This window comes from Neomonachus schauinslandi, chromosome 13 (assembly GCF_002201575.2).
Source record: "Neomonachus schauinslandi chromosome 13, ASM220157v2, whole genome shotgun sequence".
NCBI classification, from domain to species: domain Eukaryota; kingdom Metazoa; phylum Chordata; class Mammalia; order Carnivora; family Phocidae; genus Neomonachus; species Neomonachus schauinslandi.
The window spans coordinates 2,249,118-2,269,144 of NC_058415.1; the positions used below are offsets into that span (position 1 = coordinate 2,249,118).

Below are 20,027 nucleotides of genomic sequence, written 5' to 3' on the forward strand. Positions count from 1 at the left end.
CCCCCCCCCCCCCCCCCCCCCGGCGGATCTGCCCTTCCCAGTCATGCTCCCTTCAGTCCCAGCGCTATGGGCCCCTCACCCAGAAAAAACCAAGACAAACCCTGCCAACACCACATTTCCTGATGCGCACATTTTGCAGGATGTCAGTTTGGGTGCAGGTCTCCTTTTTGCAAGCAGACCACCGCCCTTGTTAAAATGCATCCCATCCTGCTGGGGACCAAACATTGCGAACAAAAGGCAAAGAGAGCCTCTGCAGACGACTGGACTGAAGGAAAAAGTGCCCAGGACTTAATAGCAGAGCACATGCAACGCACATGGGAGACACTCCCTGAAGGGCCAGGACCTGGGGAATGGGACACTGCACTGCAGGGCACTACAGGACTTCTTCACAAGGCTCTTACCAAAAAGAGAAGGAGAAGTAACTGACTCTCGTAACACAAAGCAGACCTAGAAAGCCAGACAAAATGAGACTGAGAACAGGATCAAACCACAGCAAGAGACCAAAGTGAAATGGATACAAGTAATATACTTGATAGGGAATTTACAATAATGATCATAAAGATACTCACTGGACTGGAGGAAAGAATGGAGAACATCAATGAGACCCTTGACACAGAGATAAAAAAAGAATCAGATCAAGAACCTAATAAGTGAAACTAAAAATATACTTGATGGAATAAATAGGCTAAGTGAAGGGGAGGAAGAAATTAATGACCTGGAAGACAGAGTAAAGGAAAGTAAGCTGAGCAAAGAGCAGAGCAAATTACGCAAATTGAGAGTAGTCTTTGGGCACTTAGTGGCTGCATCAAGGTAATAAGATTTGCATTTTGAGATCACGGAAGAGAGAGGAAAGGGGGCAGAAAATGTATTTGAAGAAATAATAGCCAATAACTTCCTGAATCTGGGGGAGGAAACATCCAGATCCAGGAGGCACAGAGATCCCTTGGAAAATTGAACCCAAGGAAGTCCATCCCAAGACACGGTAATTAAAATGGCAAAAAGTAGCAATAAAGAACATTTAAAAGCAGTAGAAGGAGATAGCTATATACAAGGAACCCGCATAGGGCTATGAGTAGATTTTTCAGCAGAAAGTTTGCAAGCTAGAAGGGAAGTGGCATGTTACATTCAACGTGCTGAAAGAGAAACATTTGCAGCCAAGAATATTCTATCCAGCAAGGCTATCATTCAGAGCAGGAGAGAGAAAGAGTTTCTCAGACAAAAGGTAAGAGTTCATGAGCACTGACCCAGCCCTGAGGGGACGCTGAGTGGAAAGGAGAGATCATAAGGGAGAGTATGAAAAGAAGAAAAAAACAAAAACAGTAAAAATGAATATTTCTGTAAAAATAAAAGGATTCATAAAATAAAAAGGATGTAAAATATGACACTATATACCTAAAATGGGGGGAGAGGAGTCAAGAATGGGTTTAAACGTAAGTGACCATCAACTTAATGTAGACTGGACCACTTTCTTTGACCATACAGAAAAACAAACTCAGAACGGATTAGAGACTTAAGGTGAGATCTGAAACTATAAAAATTTTGAAGAGAACATAAGCAGTGATCTTTCTGACATCAGCCATAGCAGTATTTTTCTAGAAGTCTCCCGAGGCAACGGAAACAAAAGCAAAAATAAACTACATCAACATAAAAAGCTTCTGCACAGTAAAGGAAACCATCAACAAAAGTAAACATCAACCTATGGAATGGGAGAAGATATTTGCAAATGGCACATCCAGTAAAGGATTAGTATCCAAAATATATAAAGAACTGATAGAACTCACCAAAGTAACAATCCAATTAAAAATTGGGCAGAAGACATGAACAGACATTTCTCCAAAGAAGACATCCTGATGTTCTACAGACACATGAAAAGATGCTCAGTATCACTCATCATCAGGGAAATGCAGATCAAAACTACAGTGAGATATCTCCTCACATTGGTCAGAATGATTAAAATAAAAAACAGGAAACAAGTGTTGATGAGGTTGTGGAGAAAAGGGAATCCTCTTTCACTGTTGGTGGGAATGCAAGCTGGTGCAGCCACTCTGGAAAACAGTATGGAAGTTCCTCAAAAGTAGAACTACGTTACGATCCAGCAATTGCACTACTGGGTATTTACCCAAAGAATACAAAAGTACTAATTCAAAGGGATACATGCACCCCGATGTTTATAGCAGCATTATCAACAGTAGCTGATTTATGGAAGCAGCCCAAGTGTTCATCAGTAGATGAATAAAGAAGGTGTGGTGTATATATACTTTGGAATATTACTCATCCATAAAAAGAATGAAATCTTGCCATTTGCAGCGATGTGGATGGATATAGAGAGTATTATGCTAAGTGAAATAAGTCAGAGAAAGACAAACACTGTACGACTTCACTAATATGTGGAAGTTAAACGAGCAAAGGGGAAAAAGGAGACAGAGACACAAATCAAGAAACAAACTTAACCACAGAGAACACAGTGCTGGTCACCAGAGGGGAGGTGGGCAGGGGGATGGGGGAAATGGGATGGGGGAAGCAGGTAATGGGGATTAAGGAATGAAAATCATAAAGATAAGTAAACAGATAAATACTTTTTGTTGACAGTTGCAACTTTATTAGTTCAGATGTTCTCAATTTCTTTTTTTTTTTTTTAAGATTTTATTTATTTATTTGACAGAGAGACACAGCGAGAGAGGGAACACAAGCAGGGGGAGTGGGAGAGGGAGAAGCAGGCTCCCCGCAGAGCAGGGAGCCCGATGCGGGACTCGATCCCAGGACCCTGGGATCATGACCTGAGCCGAAGGCAGACGCTTAACGACTGAGCCACCCAGGCGCCCCGGATGTTCTCAATTTCTAAAACTTAATGACTACTATCTAGAAAAGAAATTTGAAAGGCAGTTGTTAGAGATTAATCACAGGTTCACTGTTAGAGGATAATAGACGTGTTTGTGTATTACACGGAATGAGTATAAATTCCTGGTACCTAGTTTACATGAACCATGTGCCTTTTGATGATGACAGTATTAGATTGTGTCTGTAGGGTCTCCTGACCTTGTGCTGGAGTGGGAGTGATAGCGACAGGTGGGGGCTGCATATCCCTCATTATTGCTGAGCGGGAGAATCGAGATTTGAAAGAGGTGGGTCAGCAAACTCTAAACTGATAGCAGAGCTGTGAATACTGGGGAGCTGCCCCCAGAACTCAGCAGTCTTGCAAGTTCAGTTGGCCCTTGAACAAGGACTGAACTGTACAGGTCCGCTCACGGGCAGGTGTTTTTCAGTAAATAATACAGGACAGTACTGTAAAAATACGTTTTCTTAGGCGTTTCTTAATGACATTTTCTCTAGCTTGCTTTATTGTAAGAATACAGCATATGAATACAGAATGGGTTCACCAACTGTTTTTGTGATCGGCAGGGCTTCCAGTTAACAATAGCGATTACTGGTTAAGATTTTGGGGAGTCAAAAGTTATACCTGGATTTTTGACGATGCTGGCAGTCCCGATCCCAGTGTTGTTCAAGGGTGAATTGTAGTTATAAGAAGTAGAAGAAGTTCTTTCAAATACAGAGTGTTTCCTGGCTGTAAAACTGAAAACATAAGGCAAGAACATGTGAGCCTATCAGAGAGTGCTTGCAGCCTGGTCTTGGGGGACTATCACTGTGTGTGTGCAGGACAGAAAGAGTGGTAGTTCTTGTATTGGTCTTTCCAGCTGGCTGCATAGACCCTTTTGTTGCTCAGGATACTGTGGTATCAAAGCAGTGGCTTTCAGACACGTGGGACCATTCCACAGCAAAAAATACAATGTATATTTTGGCCCAGTACATACTATACAAATATATATATAACCATATAAGTAACTAAAGTAAAAGCCTAATAAACTGACATGTATTTCCTATTTTCAGTGTATGCCATGCATGCACTCTTGGCACTTTTTGAAATTCTTTTAGTTATCCATAGATAAATTCATAATAAATTCATTTAGAAGTTATAGGTAAATTGAATATACATATTATCCATTTATGTATATAGGTAGCTATAAAATAATGTGTATATTTCCTATTTATTTTTTAAAAGATTTTATTTAGAGAGAGAGAGAGAGTGTGAGGATGGGGAGGGGTAGAGGGAGGAGGGGAGAGGGAGAAAGAATCTCAAGCAGACTCCGCAGTGAGCACGGAACCCGACCTGGGGCTTGACCCCAGCACCTCGAGATCACCACCTGAGCCAAGACCAAGAGTTGGATGGTCAACTGACTGAGGGACCCAGGCGCCTCTATATTTCCTATTTAATTAAATGTTTATCACAACTCACTAAGGGTCTCTAACCACAGTTTGAGAAACAGGAAGTTACAGTAAATTACTCCTCAGTAGGAGGAAGCTCCAGGGAGCCCCGCTGCCGCCCCGCCTTGCAGGGTGTGCCTGCTGCCTTGTCTGCACATGGTGTGTGCAGAGTTAATTTGTTCCATTACTTTAAGCATACTCATGTTTTCTCTGGTGCACTGTTCACTCTCAGGCCCTTTTCCAACTTCTAACAGTTCTTAACTTTGCTATCCAGGGAAAACCAGGAGGTGGGCGATGTGAGCAGTCCGTCATGTATTAGCATCCTCTAGTAGATTAGCAAACTGATACATACGTTTCAAAATTTCTAGTGTATTCTGCCTCATATTAAATTCTTTTTCGGGGTGTTTGGGTGGCTCAGTTGGTTAAGCATCTGCCCTGTGCTCAGTCGTGATCCTAGGGTCCTGGGATTGAGCCCCACATGGGGCTCCCTGCTCTGTGGAGAGTCCGCTTCTCCCTCTCCCTCTGCCCTTCCCCTTGTTCGTGCTTTCTCTCTCTCTCGCTCTGTCAAATAAAATCTTAAAATTTTTTTTCAGTTTGGCATAAAACATGTTTATTAACAGAGCCAGATATTTTTTGTCTCTATAAAAATTAAAAAGTCAGAACTAGATAAACAGGTATAGCATTTAATGTTTAATGTGGAAATGATTTAAATATTCAGTGAACATCCATTAGTTTAACAGTAGAAACTTTGTTCTTATTTATGTTTATTTAAATTGCCTGTTTCTAACAATTAGGCTTGGACTAGACATTAAATAATTAACTATTATCTTAACTGTTTTCTTGTTGATATATTCTGTAACCTTAGAGACATTATGAATTTACTTGATCAGTAAACCTGGGTAGGAGTTTCCTGTTTGCATTACGTTCAATATTGGTAACTGAAGACATTCCTGTTTTTGTTAAACCAAGAAACTTAAACTAGCTTTTATTTATCAGAGATTATCCCAGTTCAAATGAACTTGAAGAATGTTTGGGTTAGTACTACGTTTCTGAGAGTATACTTAATTTATATAAATGCCTAATTTTCTTTAAGCCAATTAAATAGAGCCTTTAAAATTAATTCTGGCAATACTATTCAGAGGTAAAAATATATCACATCTACAACATATATGTAGGCATCATAAACTTACAGATAGACACAGAGATCTTACAGCTTTTGTTTCAAAAAATTTTAGTCATGTCTCAGATACAGAACTCAAAAGAATAGTTGGATCCAAATTGTGTTTTTGGCAGATGAACTAAGTTAAGGTTGCTTGCCCAGGTGGCCAAAGATTTTACTAAAGATTTTTTTTATTTGCATGCTGTAAGGATCCTTTTAGGACTGTTTTTGAAGTCATTTTTGTGTTTTAGAGTCTTCTGCATACCAATCAGACAAAGCATTCCGTTGTTGTCTCCGAGGGGTTTGGGATCCTCTTTTCCCGTGCCCTTTAAGGCGGACTCGGCTAAAGAAAGGTTCCCCGCAGTGGCCATTACAGTTCTAGGTTATCCAAAAGTTTACCTGTTTTTGGAGAAAGGCACAAGAGCCTGGTCCAAGGACCAGGTGGAACCTATTCGCCTTTGGATTCCCTAGAATAACTACGAGGGCCTTCGTTTCTAACAGCTGTTCCAAATCACTGGGAATCACGTGTTTCCCCCCTTGGTACAGGATGGGTGACTTACCGAGAAGTTTCAGCAAAGGGAAATAGAAACCAGAAAGCCAAGGAGGGACAGAAAGCAAGTGTGCACTAGAAGGTTGGAGAGCTCAGAACCCAGAGAGACTTACCTTAAAACTGCAGGGTCGGGGAGAAAGCGGGGAGTTCCGTGGGGTCTGAGGGCACCAGCATCTCTTTGCCCTCTGGCTGCAGAGTCGTGGGGACTCTCGTTTGCACTCCACTCCTGACACCGTAAAATGTCAGAGGCTCAAAGTAGACAAAGTAAGACCAGCGGGTCACTGAAGTAGCAGTTAGCAGAAGGTTATCACGCACACACTCAGACAGCGGTTTGCAGACTGGGAGCACTCGAACCAGAGCATGGAGTGAGGCTCGGGGGTGCCTGGTCATAAAGCAGCCCATATGGGGAGAAGTCGGTGACTGTGTTCTTCCCAGGGACTGGTCATGATGCCAGAACGTTCTCAAGTTATATGGAACTGCTCAGTGGTTACCTCATACCAACCTTGGGACGCAGTTCAAGTTTTACTTGTGATGTTCAGAGGCACAATCGAGGGATGACCCAGGTCCAGTCAGTCTTGCAAAATAAGCTAAATCAAGCTTTGCCTGCATGACTAAACTGTTTCTCTCTGCTCAGGGAAACTTCAAGGCTGTTTGCCGCCTGTCCTTGATTTTAACAAAAGTTTTCTACCAGTTTCTGTTAGGTCTTACCCTTTGGAGCAGGATGCTGACAGCTGTTTTATTTTTCATTTAATAATTATATTTCCATATCTTTCTTCCCCCAGCATACTTCCAGGTATGATTTTACAACTCCAAATACCTAGCAACTCTGTGGGTCTGCTTTTTTCATTATTTGTTGTTTCTGCCAGTTTTTGTCTCCTTGCGGGCCAGTTTGTATGTGTGCACATGTGTGCACATGCAGTAGATAACATTTAAAAAATTGTTTGAAATAATCTGGAGTCTGGGATGGTATTCCTAGGGAAGGTTTACGCTTGCTTCTGTCAGGCAGCTGGGTGAGTGGGCAGTCTGGGCTCCCCTCAGCTCCATGTTAGGTGTACAGCAGCCTGGGTTCACAGCCCCCTCCTTGCTGTGATGGTCCCCAAGAGTCCTGGGGTTCTGGTCCTCGGCTCCTTGCAGAGCTGTCAGCCTTTCAGCCGCCCCTTGCTCTCAGTGATCCGAGCTGTTTGGGACATGGGCTTTACCTCCCTAGATGCTGCCCCCGTGAGTGCTACCATCACGTCCTTTGATGCCTTCTAAGTGTGTGTTCAGGATCTTGTCATGGAAGTTTTCAGTCATGTACAGAACTTAGGAAAATGATTAAGAGAACCCCCTGTCTGGTGGCGCCTGGATGGCTCAGTCGTTAAGCGTCTGCCTTCGGCTCAGGTCATGATCCCAGAGTCCTGGGATCGAGCCCCGCATCAGGCTCCCTGCTCTGCAGGAAGCCTGCTTCTCCCTCTCCCACTCCCCCTGCTTGTGTTCCCTCTCTCGCTGTGTATCTCTCTCTGTCAAATAAATAAAATCTTTAAAAAAAAAAAAAAAGAGAACCCCCTGTCTGTTTGACACCCCTCCTCCTGTGTGTCCTGCACCTGACCTGAAAGTAGCCATTTCTGTAAGAAACCCTGGTTCCTGATAGTTCTTGTTGGGGTGTTCTTTTAGATTTCATTTTGATTTTCTAGCTTTCAGGGGCGTGTTCTCAGTGATGAGTCTCTCCCTCCCAGGAGTTGTCCATTCTTTATGTGGTGCTGCAGGTGGCCTTGGAAGATTCCAGAGTTGCTTGTTGCCGGTGGTTTAGGCAGGTGGTTTAGGCAGGTGGTTGTGCTGTGGTCCTCTTGGCAGTCTGCTGAAACCTGTTGTAATGTTTCTTGTAGTGTTTCTGAATACAGTAAATAAAGTAGAAGGGATCACAATAGAAATCAGTTATATTTAAATGATTGTAAAACTATGAAAATAAATTTAACGGTACATTGGCTTCTTTAGTATGTTAAGTGCAACTTGATATTAATGTATGCATCATTAAATCTTTATATTTTAAGATACTTAAATTATGGCTTTTGATGCTCGTCAAAAAATAAATTGAGGTGGTCTTTGATTTTTCTTTCTTCACGTACTGGCCAACAGATCATCAGTGAGAAGGAACACCAGGGAGCCATGTAGACCTGTGTGTGCTTACAGCACCAACTTCCTGGGTGAGGTCAGACGTCAGAGGCTGCAGCGCTGTCCTCCGCACAGCTGTCCTCATGGCAGACCCTAGCCCCAAGTTTGGGGGTTCCCACGGCCCTCTCAGATTTGATGATTTACTAGAACATCTTGAAGAATTCAGGAAAGCACTATGCAGGCTCCCGTCATCTTACTGAGCTTCACATCATTGTGCTCTGCAGATACTGTTCTTTACAAATGGAGGGTTTGTGACAACTCTGTCAAGCACGCGGCGCCATTTTTCCAACAGTTTTTGCTTGCTTTGTGTCTCTGCATCATATTTTGGTGATTCTTGCGGTATTGCAAATTTTTGCATTATTTGTTATAGATCTGATCAGTGATTATGACTTGCTGAAAGCTCAGATGATGATTAGTTTCTAGCAATAAAGTTCTCAAATTACGGTATTGTTTTTTAGACTTAATGCTGTTTTACACTTAATGGACTACAGTGTAGTGTTAACATAGCATTTTTCTGCACTGGGAAACAAAAAACTCTTTTAACTTACAGTGGTCTGGAACCAAAGGTGTGTGTCTACTTGCAGAAAAGGATCCAAATCAGGACCAGCCGTAAGAGGAACAGACACATAGGGCGAGGTCTCTGAGGGTCTGAATGGGAAGCTTGTAGTGCTCTTCTTCGAGTCAGGAGCATTGCCTGCCTTGCATGTGGCTGTGTAGCTGTATGTGGAGTTGGAGCGTTGCCGAGGGAGCCCACTTCAGCTTGTGTCCCGAGTTTTATTGGGATTCCATTATGTAAACATGGTTGATGGATCGTTGGCCGTCAGGTTGAACTGACAATCAAACAGTTGGGCTGCCATCATGGGATTTAGAGCCTTAGTCCCCCAGTCCCATGATTGGTCTTTCTGGTGTGACCAACCCCATTCTGAGACATCTTGTTAGCACAAAACATCTAGGGGCCACCGTGAATCACAGAGATTCCTCCAAGGATTTAGAGGGACTTTCCCTGGAATTTGGACCAGGGCTGGCCCAGCTCTTTGTCTTACAGCATCACCAGTTCTGTTTTCACAGTTGGAGGACCTCTGACCCAGCAGCTGGTCTGCTCTGGTTGGGTCTGGTCTGTGGCATGCCACGTGACATCATTTAAAAGTGTTGATGAGCTTAAAAGTGACTTGAGATCTACAACACATGCAGTGGGATGGAAAGACTGCTTCCTCCTGAGGAAGGTTCTAGTAGTGTTGTGGTTTGTTGCATACATTCATGGTGGAGGGAGGTGCTGTCTTTGAGATGTGAAGGTTGGGAAAACGAAGACACGTTTCCCTTGTCCAGATTCATGGTCCTGTGCATTTTGTCCGTGCTTGAGATCTCCTGTATGAGAACGTGGTACTTAGATGTGTAGGGTTTTTGCTTATATTGGTATATGAGAGTTTGGGATTCTGGAGGCCTTCTGATGTCCACTTGGTATTATAGCCAAACCCTGGGTAATCAACAGCACTTTATTCATATTGAGCCCTTCATTTTAATTTTGAGGTTTGAACCAAAGGGGACAGCCTGCAGTAGAGGCCTCTGTAATGTTGTCTTTTGGGGCCATCCATTGGACTTTCTTTTCTTTTCTTTTTTTTTTTTAAAGATTTATTTATTTATTAATCTATTTATTTAGGGAGAGAGAGCTCAGGCGAGCAGGGGGAAGGGGCACAGGGTGAGAGAATCCTCAAGCAGACTGTGCTGAGTGGAGCCCACTGTGAGGCTCCATCTCATGACCTGAGCTGAAACCAAGAGCCAGCTGCCCAGCTGACTGAGCCACCCAGGTACCCCTCCATTGGACTTTCTAGTAAATTCTAGGAAGTAAATTTCCAGTAAACCTAGGAAGGTTCTCAGTTGTACTCCAGTGGGTTTCTTTCTGGATTTACAAAGTAAAACCATTGATTCTTTTTCTCTCTTTTTATTGTGAAAAATTCCAAGCATATAGAAGAGTTGAAATAGGCAGTTGAACATTTGTATGTTCCCCATCTAGATTTAGGAATTACAAATATTTTGCTTTTTAATTTAAAAAAATTTATTTTTTTAATTAATTTTTTAAACGATTTTATTTATTTATTTGACAGAGAGAGCGAGCACAAGTAGGGGAAGCGGCAGGCAGAGGGAGAAGCAGGCTTCCTGCCGAGCAAGGAGCCTGAAGCAGGACTTGATCCCAGAACCCTGAGATCATGACCTGAGCCGAAGGCAGACGCTTAACCAGCTGAGCCACCAAGGCGCCCCCTTTGCTGTCTTTTTTAATCGATTTAAAAAAATCACATCTTAGAAAATAAATTACAGATCTTTGAGCATCTGCAAAAACCTGTGTCATCACCAGGTCCAAACTTGCCTTTTCTCCTCCCTCTGCTATTTTTTTCCCCAGACTTTTTTTTTTTTTTAAAGATTTTATTTATTTATTTATTTGACAGAGAGAGTGCGCATGTAGGTGCACAAGCAGGGGGAGCAACAGAGGGAGAGGGAGAAGCAGACTCCCCGCTGAGCAGGGAGCCTGATGCGGGGCTCGATCCCGGGACTCCAGGATCATGACCTGAGCCGAAGGCAGATGCTTAACGACCGAGCCACCCAGGTGCCCCCAGACTTTGTTTTTTTTAAATGAGATTTTATTTATTAATTTTAGAGAGAGAGAGTGTGCATGTGCACATGCACACGGGGGTAGGGGCAGTGGAGAGAGAGAGAGAGAATCCCAAGTAGGCTCCACACCCAGAGCGGAGCCCGACGGAGACTTGAGTCACAACCCTGAGATCATGACCTGAGGTGAAACCGAGTTGGATGCTCAACCCACTGAGCCACTCAGGTGCCCCTTCCTGAGACTTTTTAAATGAAATTTTCTACACACAGAAGAGTTGAAACTGTAGCTGAGTTATATCGTATACCCTCCGTTGAGATCCATTCACTAATATTTTACTGTGCTAACGTTTTTTTGTTGAGCCATTTGAAAGTTTGCAGTAAATTGCAGACGGCATGACACTTCTTATAATAGGGATATTTTTCCTGTAACTATAATATTGTAATTAAGAACGTTATTTAGTATTTAGTCCTGTTCAGATTTTAGCTGTGTATCATTTTTCACGTAAGTGTTTGTGGTCATACAGGTTCCTCCCACCATGTGGAACCATCTGTGACAACAGCTTTCAGACAACTTATTAGCAACCCAGACTTCAGCACACACTGGACGTATTTTGGCCGTTAGCACTCCCCTGTACTTTTCTGGTAGTGGTCCAGGTGTGGAGACCTCTTTGGGACTTAACATCTTTGCTTAAACAGTTTTGGAGATTTATTTCCTTTTTATAAATAGCACTGTTTGATGATAACAGCTGGCCGCAAATACTTTGGTATGTAATCTGTTTATATCTGAAATGTGGAAGCGCTCATTTCTTACGCTTTCTGGAAATAGCGTGTAGTGGCATTGAATTTTGTGGCGCTCTCTTCCTTTATGGGAACAATGTACGTGTTTACCGTTAACATAGGAAGTTATCTCGGCGGTGCTCCTTGTGGTCTGCCCATGCTGCAGCCTGGTCCCTGCGTGTACCTCCTGGTGGCCGTGAGGTGTCTGAGCAGATGCGCGGGCAGCGGCGTGTGACGCACAGAGTGCGCCTTGGGACATTGTTTTTCTGTGAAACCGTTTGTGAGAGTCTCGTCCCCTTTAAGATTATTATGGAAGGAGAATTTCGAGTTTGAACACTAAACTAATGACACATTTTAAAGATTGTTTAGCAAAATTGCAAGCCTGGCCGTGTTTAGTAAAGGTGGATTTAGCAGAGGAAAATCCAGGATCTTTTCTTCTCCAACTTTTTATTGTGAAAAGCTTCAAATTGAAATATGAGTTCAAAGAGCATTAGTACGCCCCTCATTTAGATTCAAGAATTAGTAGTTTGCAGTTTTCATTTTATTGTGTGTATGTGTATTTCATTTTCTTTCCTGAACCATTTGAAATTCACTTGCAGCCCTCATGGCCGTCTGCTTCTAGAAATCTCTGTATGTGTTTCCTGAGAGTGACCATATTTGGGTGTGCCACCCAGCGTCACAAGTGTGTGTGAGGGGCCAGTGGTAATGCCACAGTGTCCTTGAATTTCTCCGCTGGTCTGCAGTGTCTCGAACGGCTTTCCCCTCCAGACCCCGTACTCAGGGCTCCGTTAGTCTCAGGCTGGAGCTGTACGTGGACCTTGGGGGAGTGGCGCCACTTGTGTGTGGCTCTCGGGTCACCTGTGCTCACTGTCAACTGGGGATGAAGTGCAGAGGCTTGGGGAAGCCTTTCTGACCATGCTGTGTGAGTGACGGCGTCCCCGGGGGCCACGAGGAGCGCCTGGCTCACGTGAGGGGTGCTGGCTTGGGTGGCCCCGCAGCCGAAAGCCACGTGGCGCCGTGGCGCCGTGGTGCCCTTGCCTTCGTGACGGCCGCGGCCTTTGGGCCTCTGCAAACCTAGGCCTGCCTTTCTATGGCCCATGACAGCGTTTTCTGTAATACTTGAACAATCTTTAGTAATTCCCACTCTCCTGGAAATAATGCGATTTTACAATGTCAGCATTTACAGTTTTTTAAGAAAAATTCATCTTCACTTTGTCTTGTTGACTAAATTAACCACTTAATAGAGTAACTTAAGGTAAAAGTATGTTTAAAAGTGTTTTTTGAACAAGTTAAGTTTTTCTCTTTCCAGTCAAAAGAGTGAGATTTGTTCTGGGGAAGTTTCTCGAAGCATCATATGGCAGCTGTAGGAACAGAGCAAAGCCGGGGGTGCGATGGTCAGCACTGGGTCGTGTTTGCCCCTTGCTTGGGCTCCCCCTTTGTCTCTGGACTCACAGGCATCGGTAAGATGAGGCAGTTGGAATATTAACTGCATCTCAGAAATGGGGAAGGACTTTGAGCTCACATTTTGCATTCTTAGATTATTCAGCCTCTCTCACTGCAGCTCTTCCTTCAACCTGTGCCTTGCACTGTTTAAAAGTAGAACAGGCCGGACAGGTTCATCCCGGCCACCCGTGGTGACGGGTGTGCAGTAGGAAGCCTCACCGGGAGAAGGCCGCACACTTCAGGACCTCCGGAAGCTGGGTTTCTCCTGTTACAGAACCAGTTTAGTTCACTAGGCTAGGGTACATTGGTACTTGTGCAGATTAGACTATTCCTCAGTCTTGGAGGCGGCTTTGTGTCGAGCACCAGGAGTCGGGGGATGTTGTCCATTTGGGAGATGGTGCATCGTTTGTCGAGCGCTGCCGAGAATGCTCTGGTGGGAAGGCAGGGGAGCGTGGAGGGCGCCGTCAGGGTCAGGTGGTGCGAGGGTGAGCTGTCCTCTCTTGTGCGGGGCTGTCCCCCTGGCAGATGGCAGCCTGCCTGCCCGTGGCGCGGACCGCTGTTGCATGCTCACTTGAGGCGGGAGGTGAAAAACTGGCTGGCCATGCCTATAAGCTGTGGGCACTGTAGGCAGGGAGTTGGGTCAGGGTTTTGCCACCAAGGTGACAGGACAAGAAGGGTAAGAAAATGGAGGAAAGCAGGAGTACTGTCGTGGTTGATGTCCGAAGAGTCAGAGCAGTTAGGAGGGCAGTTAGCCCCTGAGGAAGACCACGGACAGTGCCACAGGGGTGAGGCCACAGAGAGAGGTAACGGTTGCAGCAGGGAAGTGTGGGGTGCGAGTGGCCGGGTAAGGGAAGGGGGACGATCGGAGGCGGTTTGAGTTGAGGTGCTTGGAACGAGGATTCTGGACGTGTGGTAGTCCTTGGTGATGAGAAGGTGCAGGCTGTGACCCTGGAGTTCAGTGGCGGGGGTGGGGAGCAGGTGGCTTGAAAGGAGGGTGTCAGAGACCTGAGGGGCAAGTTGCAGGGGCATTGTTGCCAAGAACGTGGTGAGAATGGTGGTGCAGAGGAGGAGAGCGGGCACAGGGTCCTCAGGCGGCCGGAGATCAAGATGTCAGGCCACGCTGTGGCTGTGTGGACCGGCAGGGTGGGGAGCTGTGTGTGTGTGGGGGGGCCCAGCGGCATTCTGCCTTCTGGAAGGCAGGGCCCCACAGGGCAGGGGGAGTCGTGTGGATGAGTTGCTGAGGGAGGTGGCGTGACTGGTGCTGAACAGGGTCGGGGAGCGAGGCTCCAGTGGCTGTGGGTGGACTCGGGAGATGGGTGGCAGCCACGTGTCAGGCAGCCTCAGTGTGGGCTCCTCAGGCCTTGGACACTGAGGCCACAGAGTACTGGAGCCTCGCAGGGGAAGGCCGCCTCCAGAAGAGGTGCTGCTCCTGGCTGAGGCTTGCACCATCCCCCTCCTTCCTGAGCCCCAAAGGGGGCACCCTGGATACTTACTGAATGAATTCTTAAGATCTGGTCATTTCTAAGTCTATCTCCCTTGAATAATAAAAAGTTTTATATAGTTAAGAAATTTATTGGTTAAATGGATTCTTCTCTCCCCAACTAATTATGCTTTTTAATCATTCTATTTTGTTACATTTTTGTCTCGAAAATTAATCAACACTGCCTTTAGTTCTTACACCTGTGAACACAGGCAGTGGTTGCATGAAGACTGAATACGCCCAGCCTAGAGCAGTCCTGGGTTCAATGGGATTTGCCCCAGACATTTTCGTGTTTTATGAGACTGTGTATTACATATGTATTACTATGTGGACTGGAACTGGAATCAAACTTGGCTGAGAGGATAAACTGCTTCCCTAAGATGACCTTACTTTTGCATGGGTGTGGGACTTACTGATCTTTTCCTCTGGGAGCGGACGGGGCACCTCAGTCTTGTTGGCTGTGCTCCTTTCTCTTGCCTCCGCTGCTGGCCTGCTGACCTGGCGCCCAGCCGTGGTTCTGACCTGAACTTGGTTCCCGTGCTGCCCCCACTGCAGCCGTGCTGGTACCCTTCCTCCCCAGGACCACCGCCCCTGTGGGCTGGGTCTTCGTGTCCCATTGAGGAGATATGGGCCATGGCCAGGGTCCATCTTCACGAACACCCCGGCGTCCGCCCTTTACTGATGTTGGCGGCAGAATGGGTCCCAGGGTGCGTGGAGGAGGCAGACGCGGTGTGGTGTTCCCCACGGCCTCCGGGGAGTGGTGCTGCCCTTGGCGCCCAGGTCTGCGGAAATAAGGCTAATTGCTTCTGGGCAAAGCACTCTGTAGCGGATGTCGTGTTTAAAATTTTATGTTAGTTGGTGGCTCACTTGGGTAGTTTTGCTCTTATGATGACGCTCTAGTAACGAACTATCACTTCACTGTTTTACAGAGTCCTTATGATTTCACATGTTTTTGCTGAACTTGTAAAAGAGGCACTTGGATGATGGATTAACAAGTACGTTGAGATTCTGTGAAAAGTTTCAAATCGGAGAGTATTCAATTTTCACCCTAGTCCGGCAGCTGTGCTGCTCACTTAAATACAGATGAATGAAGACCCCATTCGGGAAGACACCTGGCCAGCGGTCCAGAGCGGATGCAGGTAGGTGGTGCGGTCCCTGTGTTTTTTAGAAAGTGTGAAATGTTGCTAAAACCCAGGAATACTTTCACATAGTTCCTAGTGGTTTGCTGTTCTTAAAGCTGTGTGCTTTCCACCACTCCGTACACATACATGGGAAAAAAGAGCTTCTTTTTTTAAAAGGCAGGGACAATGTTCATATTTTTTCTGTAGTCTTTCACCTTCCAGCAAGTTACAGATGTCCATTAAATTTAGCAAGTGAATTGTAAACACCTACCTAATGGGATTATAAGAGATGAAGGATTTATTATTTCTTTTTGAAAGAAGTGAAGGTGATTTGACTAGAGCAGTATGAGACTTAGGGTATTTATAGTGATTTTAAGGAAAAAAGCTTTTTGTATGTTTGTGAAAGAACTTTATTGGAATGAAATGGATAGAAATGAAATAAATATTTAATAGAAATTGATTCTTACTTTTGTGGCACACAGCTAATACAACTAGAATAGAAGGTTAGACTTTGCATGATTTTTACCCACCCCAGAAACAAAGGTAAAGTCTAACAGGCTACCCTGTGAAATAGGTAAGTGGTATTTTCTTTAGGACTTAAGTTCCTCTCCATTCAGAAATACATTAAAATGTTGAAAAAAGTCTGTCATAGCATTTTAAGACTCTTTGATAAATGAATCTTAGAATTATGCTGGTAAAACTAATAATTCTACAGAAATGGTTGCTGTTTGATTTAGTACTATTTCTTACATTTATTAAGGTAGTATTTGGAATTCTTTGTAGAAGAGCCACAGGGATTCAGATTTTTGAGTACCCATTATGTCTTTTATTTTAGCTCCTTTTTTGTAAAGATAATACTGATTTCACTGTTTAGGGTTTGTCAGAAGATTACTTTGGGCCAGAGATGACAGACTGAAGCATAAGCCATCTGCAAGTGTGTTATCAAATCCCGGCCCTCTCAGCCACATAGACACAGGCACACCACACATCTTCTCGAGCCTTGGTTTTTATCACCTAAACGGGTGTGCTGAGCTTATTAGGAGGAATAAATTTTATAAATAAAATAAATAAATCAGCTAGGTGCCTGGCACATTATAGCTGTTCTACAAAAAAGCATTGTTATCGTTGATCATACTATTTACAATAAAATATTTTTAATTTTATTTTGTTAATTGTGAAAATTGCTGTCAAGTTTTTTTTTTTTTTTTTAAGACATTTATTTGAGAGAGAGAGAGAGAGAGAAAACGAGTGGTGGGGAGGGGCAGAGGGGGCGCACGCAAGAGAAGCAGACTCCCAGCTGACCAGGGAGCCTGATGCGGGGCTCCATCCCAGGACCCCGGGATCATGACCTGAGCCGAAGGCAGACGCTTAACCAACTGTCGTTTTTTTGTTGATCAGTGAAACCTCCCACGTTTTTCATTGGGAATAGTAGTTCATTTTCCAGATTTCCTTTTATGCACACCATTCCAAATTTAGCACTCCTGTTTTCTTCATTGCTTTTGAGTCCTTGTCATCAGGAGAGTGAGTGAGCAGATTACACTGATGTGTCATGTGGTGTAAGTGCCCGAAGGATCTAAACCAAGAGATGCTGTTGCTCTTAAGGGAGAGATTGTTAATCCCAGTCCATACTCTCATTTTATATTTTCTTCGTCCTCCACATTTCTGTAGAGCTAAAGACAAAGCGGGTACTCTGTAAGTTCTTGTCGGCCCGTTGTTTGATACTTTAACACGAGACTGTGGGGTCACTTGTTTCCCACTGTTGTTTGATAGATCATATTTTGGAAAGATTGCTGATCCCTTGATCAGTATGGTTTATAAAATTGTCTTAAATCATTCTTCCTATTAACATAGACCAAGGCTCTTGTCAGTTACGCATGTAATTTACAAATAAAATTCACCCAAAAGGGGGGTTTTCTTTTTCTCCTGCAAGGAGAAGCCTGGGTGGGCAATCCAGCATTGGTGCAGTGGCTCAGCTGTGCCTGGAGAGAAAACTGAGGGACCCTTCTCCTCCTCCCTGGGCGTCTGGGGAACTGGACTACCATGACAGCCCCCCAGCGCGAGTGTCTCCAGAGAAACAGGCACAGCTGCAAGGTCCTCCTGGCGGAGCCTGGAGCCTTGGGGCTCACATGGGCCGACGTGTGCTGCGTTGCCAGCCCAGGGTCAAGGGAGGGAGGTGTACTATGCTCGATGGGAGGAGGGTGAGGAATTTGAGGCCCTGCCTTAAAAGTGCCACAGTGGTAAATAGATCACTAGGCAGTCCCTAGTACTGAGTTCTGTGTGACATAGAGCGTGGGTGATCAGTAAAAACTTGAAAATTGAATGCTTGCATGCTTTTATATATCTAGTTCCACATATTAGGCATTTCTATTTAAAATAAGTTAGGTTTATCTATAGAACTATGTTGGAATTAAATTGGTTACTAAAATAGTAATTTATATACACCTAATGATGGACAGCAAGTCCTATTATATGGCACAACATTTTTCATGTGTTTTTTCCCCTAGAGTTAGCCTCCATTTTTACTGGTTTATCCAAGGTTGCAGTTTTTCTCTTCTTACGACATACTTCAATCATACAGATAGGTACGGGGAATAGTAATAATACATGTGCATGTACCTAACACTCTGATTTAGCAACTAGTTTTGCTGTATTCAAATATTTTTAAAACCTTGATTTTATTTTTATCAAATTAATAAAAATTCATTGTTGAAAATGTCAAGTAGTGCCAAAGACTTATAACAAAAAGCAGGCACTCTGTCCCTTCTGTTGTTTACCTTCACCATTTGTAAATAATACGAGTAGACAGATTTCTCTTGAATCTGACAGTGCTGAACCAAGGAAGGCAGGGCGATGACTTTCTCTCTCTCTTTTTTTTTTTTGTTTATTTGTTTTTCCTGGAGTTAAGAGATTTCTCAATTTTTTTTCTATTTGCTTAAATTTCTTTGCAGCTTGAAGTCTCTTGAACAGTCCTCACAGCTTTATAGACCTGTTAGTGTAATATGCCACGTGGCAGACACCATAGATGGCCCATCTGTCCGCGGCTCCTTGGGGACTCTTCTAGTGCTTTCGGCCCTGTTCTCTGAGCTGCGTCCTACAGCCCCACGGCCATGCTGTCATCCTTGGAATTCCTGTTTCCTCTCTGTAGCTGGATTCTCCTTGTTTCTGGTTGCCATGCCCTCCCTATTTCGGTGTGCACTCTTGCTTAGGAAAAGCTTGTACAGCGTCAAGAAGCTTCCAGAGCAGACGGTGAATGAGTTGATGGTTAAAGTGACAAGTGGAGGGGCGCCTGGGTGACTCAGTCGGTTAAGTGTCTGCCTTTAGCTCAGGTCGTGATCCTGGGGTCCTGGGATTGAGCCCCTCGTCAGGCTCCCTGCTCAGTGGAGGGCCTGCTTCTCCCTCTCCTCTGCCCCATCCCTCCCCCACTCCCCGCCTCTGCCACTCATGCTCTCTCTCAAATAAATAAATAAATAAAAATCTTTAAAGTGGTAAGTGGAATGTGTGGTCGGTAATATTCTCTACTTTTCTGCCCGTTTGAAGTTGTCTCTGATACAGTTTTCCAAAAGTGCACCTAGATGAGGTTCTTTTTGAAACCTTGCATCAATATTGTCTTCATTCTTTTCTCCTGCTCAGTCTTCAGTGGGGCAAAAGGTTCTAAGTTGGAAATAACTTTTCATTCAGAATTCTCCAGGCATTGCTCCATTCCTTGTCTTTGAGACCCCAGTGTTGCTGTTTGGGGGAGTTGGATGCTGTTTCTGCATCTGGGTGTGTGTCCAGTGGTTTCTCCTTCCCCCCTGAAAACTTCTGGGCTGGACTTTTCATATGCTGGGAAACATGACAGTGAGTGGCTGAATGGGTCTTTTTCACTCCGTGCTTGGGCTTTTCAGTGGTAGGTCCGTCCGTCCTTCTTTGGTGCTCATTTCCTCTTTTCCCTGGAATGCACGCTGCTGGGACATCTGCTTCTTAGGCTGGTCTTTCTGTTTTTTTTTTTTTCCTAAACTTCTCCAATTACTCATTTCCATTTTCTCATTCTTAGGAGGTTTACTGACTTTATTTTCCAAACTTTTAAGAAGATTTCTTTTTTTTTAAAGATTTATTTATTCATGAGAGAGAGAGAGAGAGAGAGAGAGAGAGAGAAGCAGAGGGAGAAGCAGGCTCCCAAGGAGCAGGGAGCCCGATGCGGGACTCGATCCCAGGACCCTGGGATCATGACCTGAGCTGAAGGCAGACGCTTAACCATCTGAGCCACCCAGGCGCCCTAAGAAGATTTCTTAAGTGAGCATTTTGTTTCTTCTGTGAGCTCACTTTTTTCCATATTATTTCATAGGTGCAAGTAGCTTATACTTCTGAGGCTATAAATTGTATTTTTAAAAAGACTTGTTTGAATTAGCTTGGCCTGTTAGGAGTGTCTTTGTGTCTATTTGCTTTTTAGTCAGTTTGGGAGGTTTTCTTTACATTTCCTGAGATCTGAGGTGGACCCTCCAGAGA

General features: G+C 44.4%; 1 protein-coding gene across 2 annotated transcripts in view; it reads left to right on the forward strand.

Annotated features, from left to right (window-relative positions):
• Positions 1-20,027, forward strand: part of SPIN1 (spindlin 1) — a 76,271-nt gene that overhangs the window by 24,746 nt on the left and 31,498 nt on the right. For both annotated transcript variants that reach the window (XM_021694452.2, XM_021694451.2), the window contains exon 2: positions 15,351-15,560. In XM_021694452.2, the coding sequence (XP_021550127.1) occupies positions 15,509-15,560 (52 nt within the window). In that variant the 5' untranslated portion in view covers positions 15,351-15,508. The remainder of the gene's footprint in view (positions 1-15,350; positions 15,561-20,027) is intronic.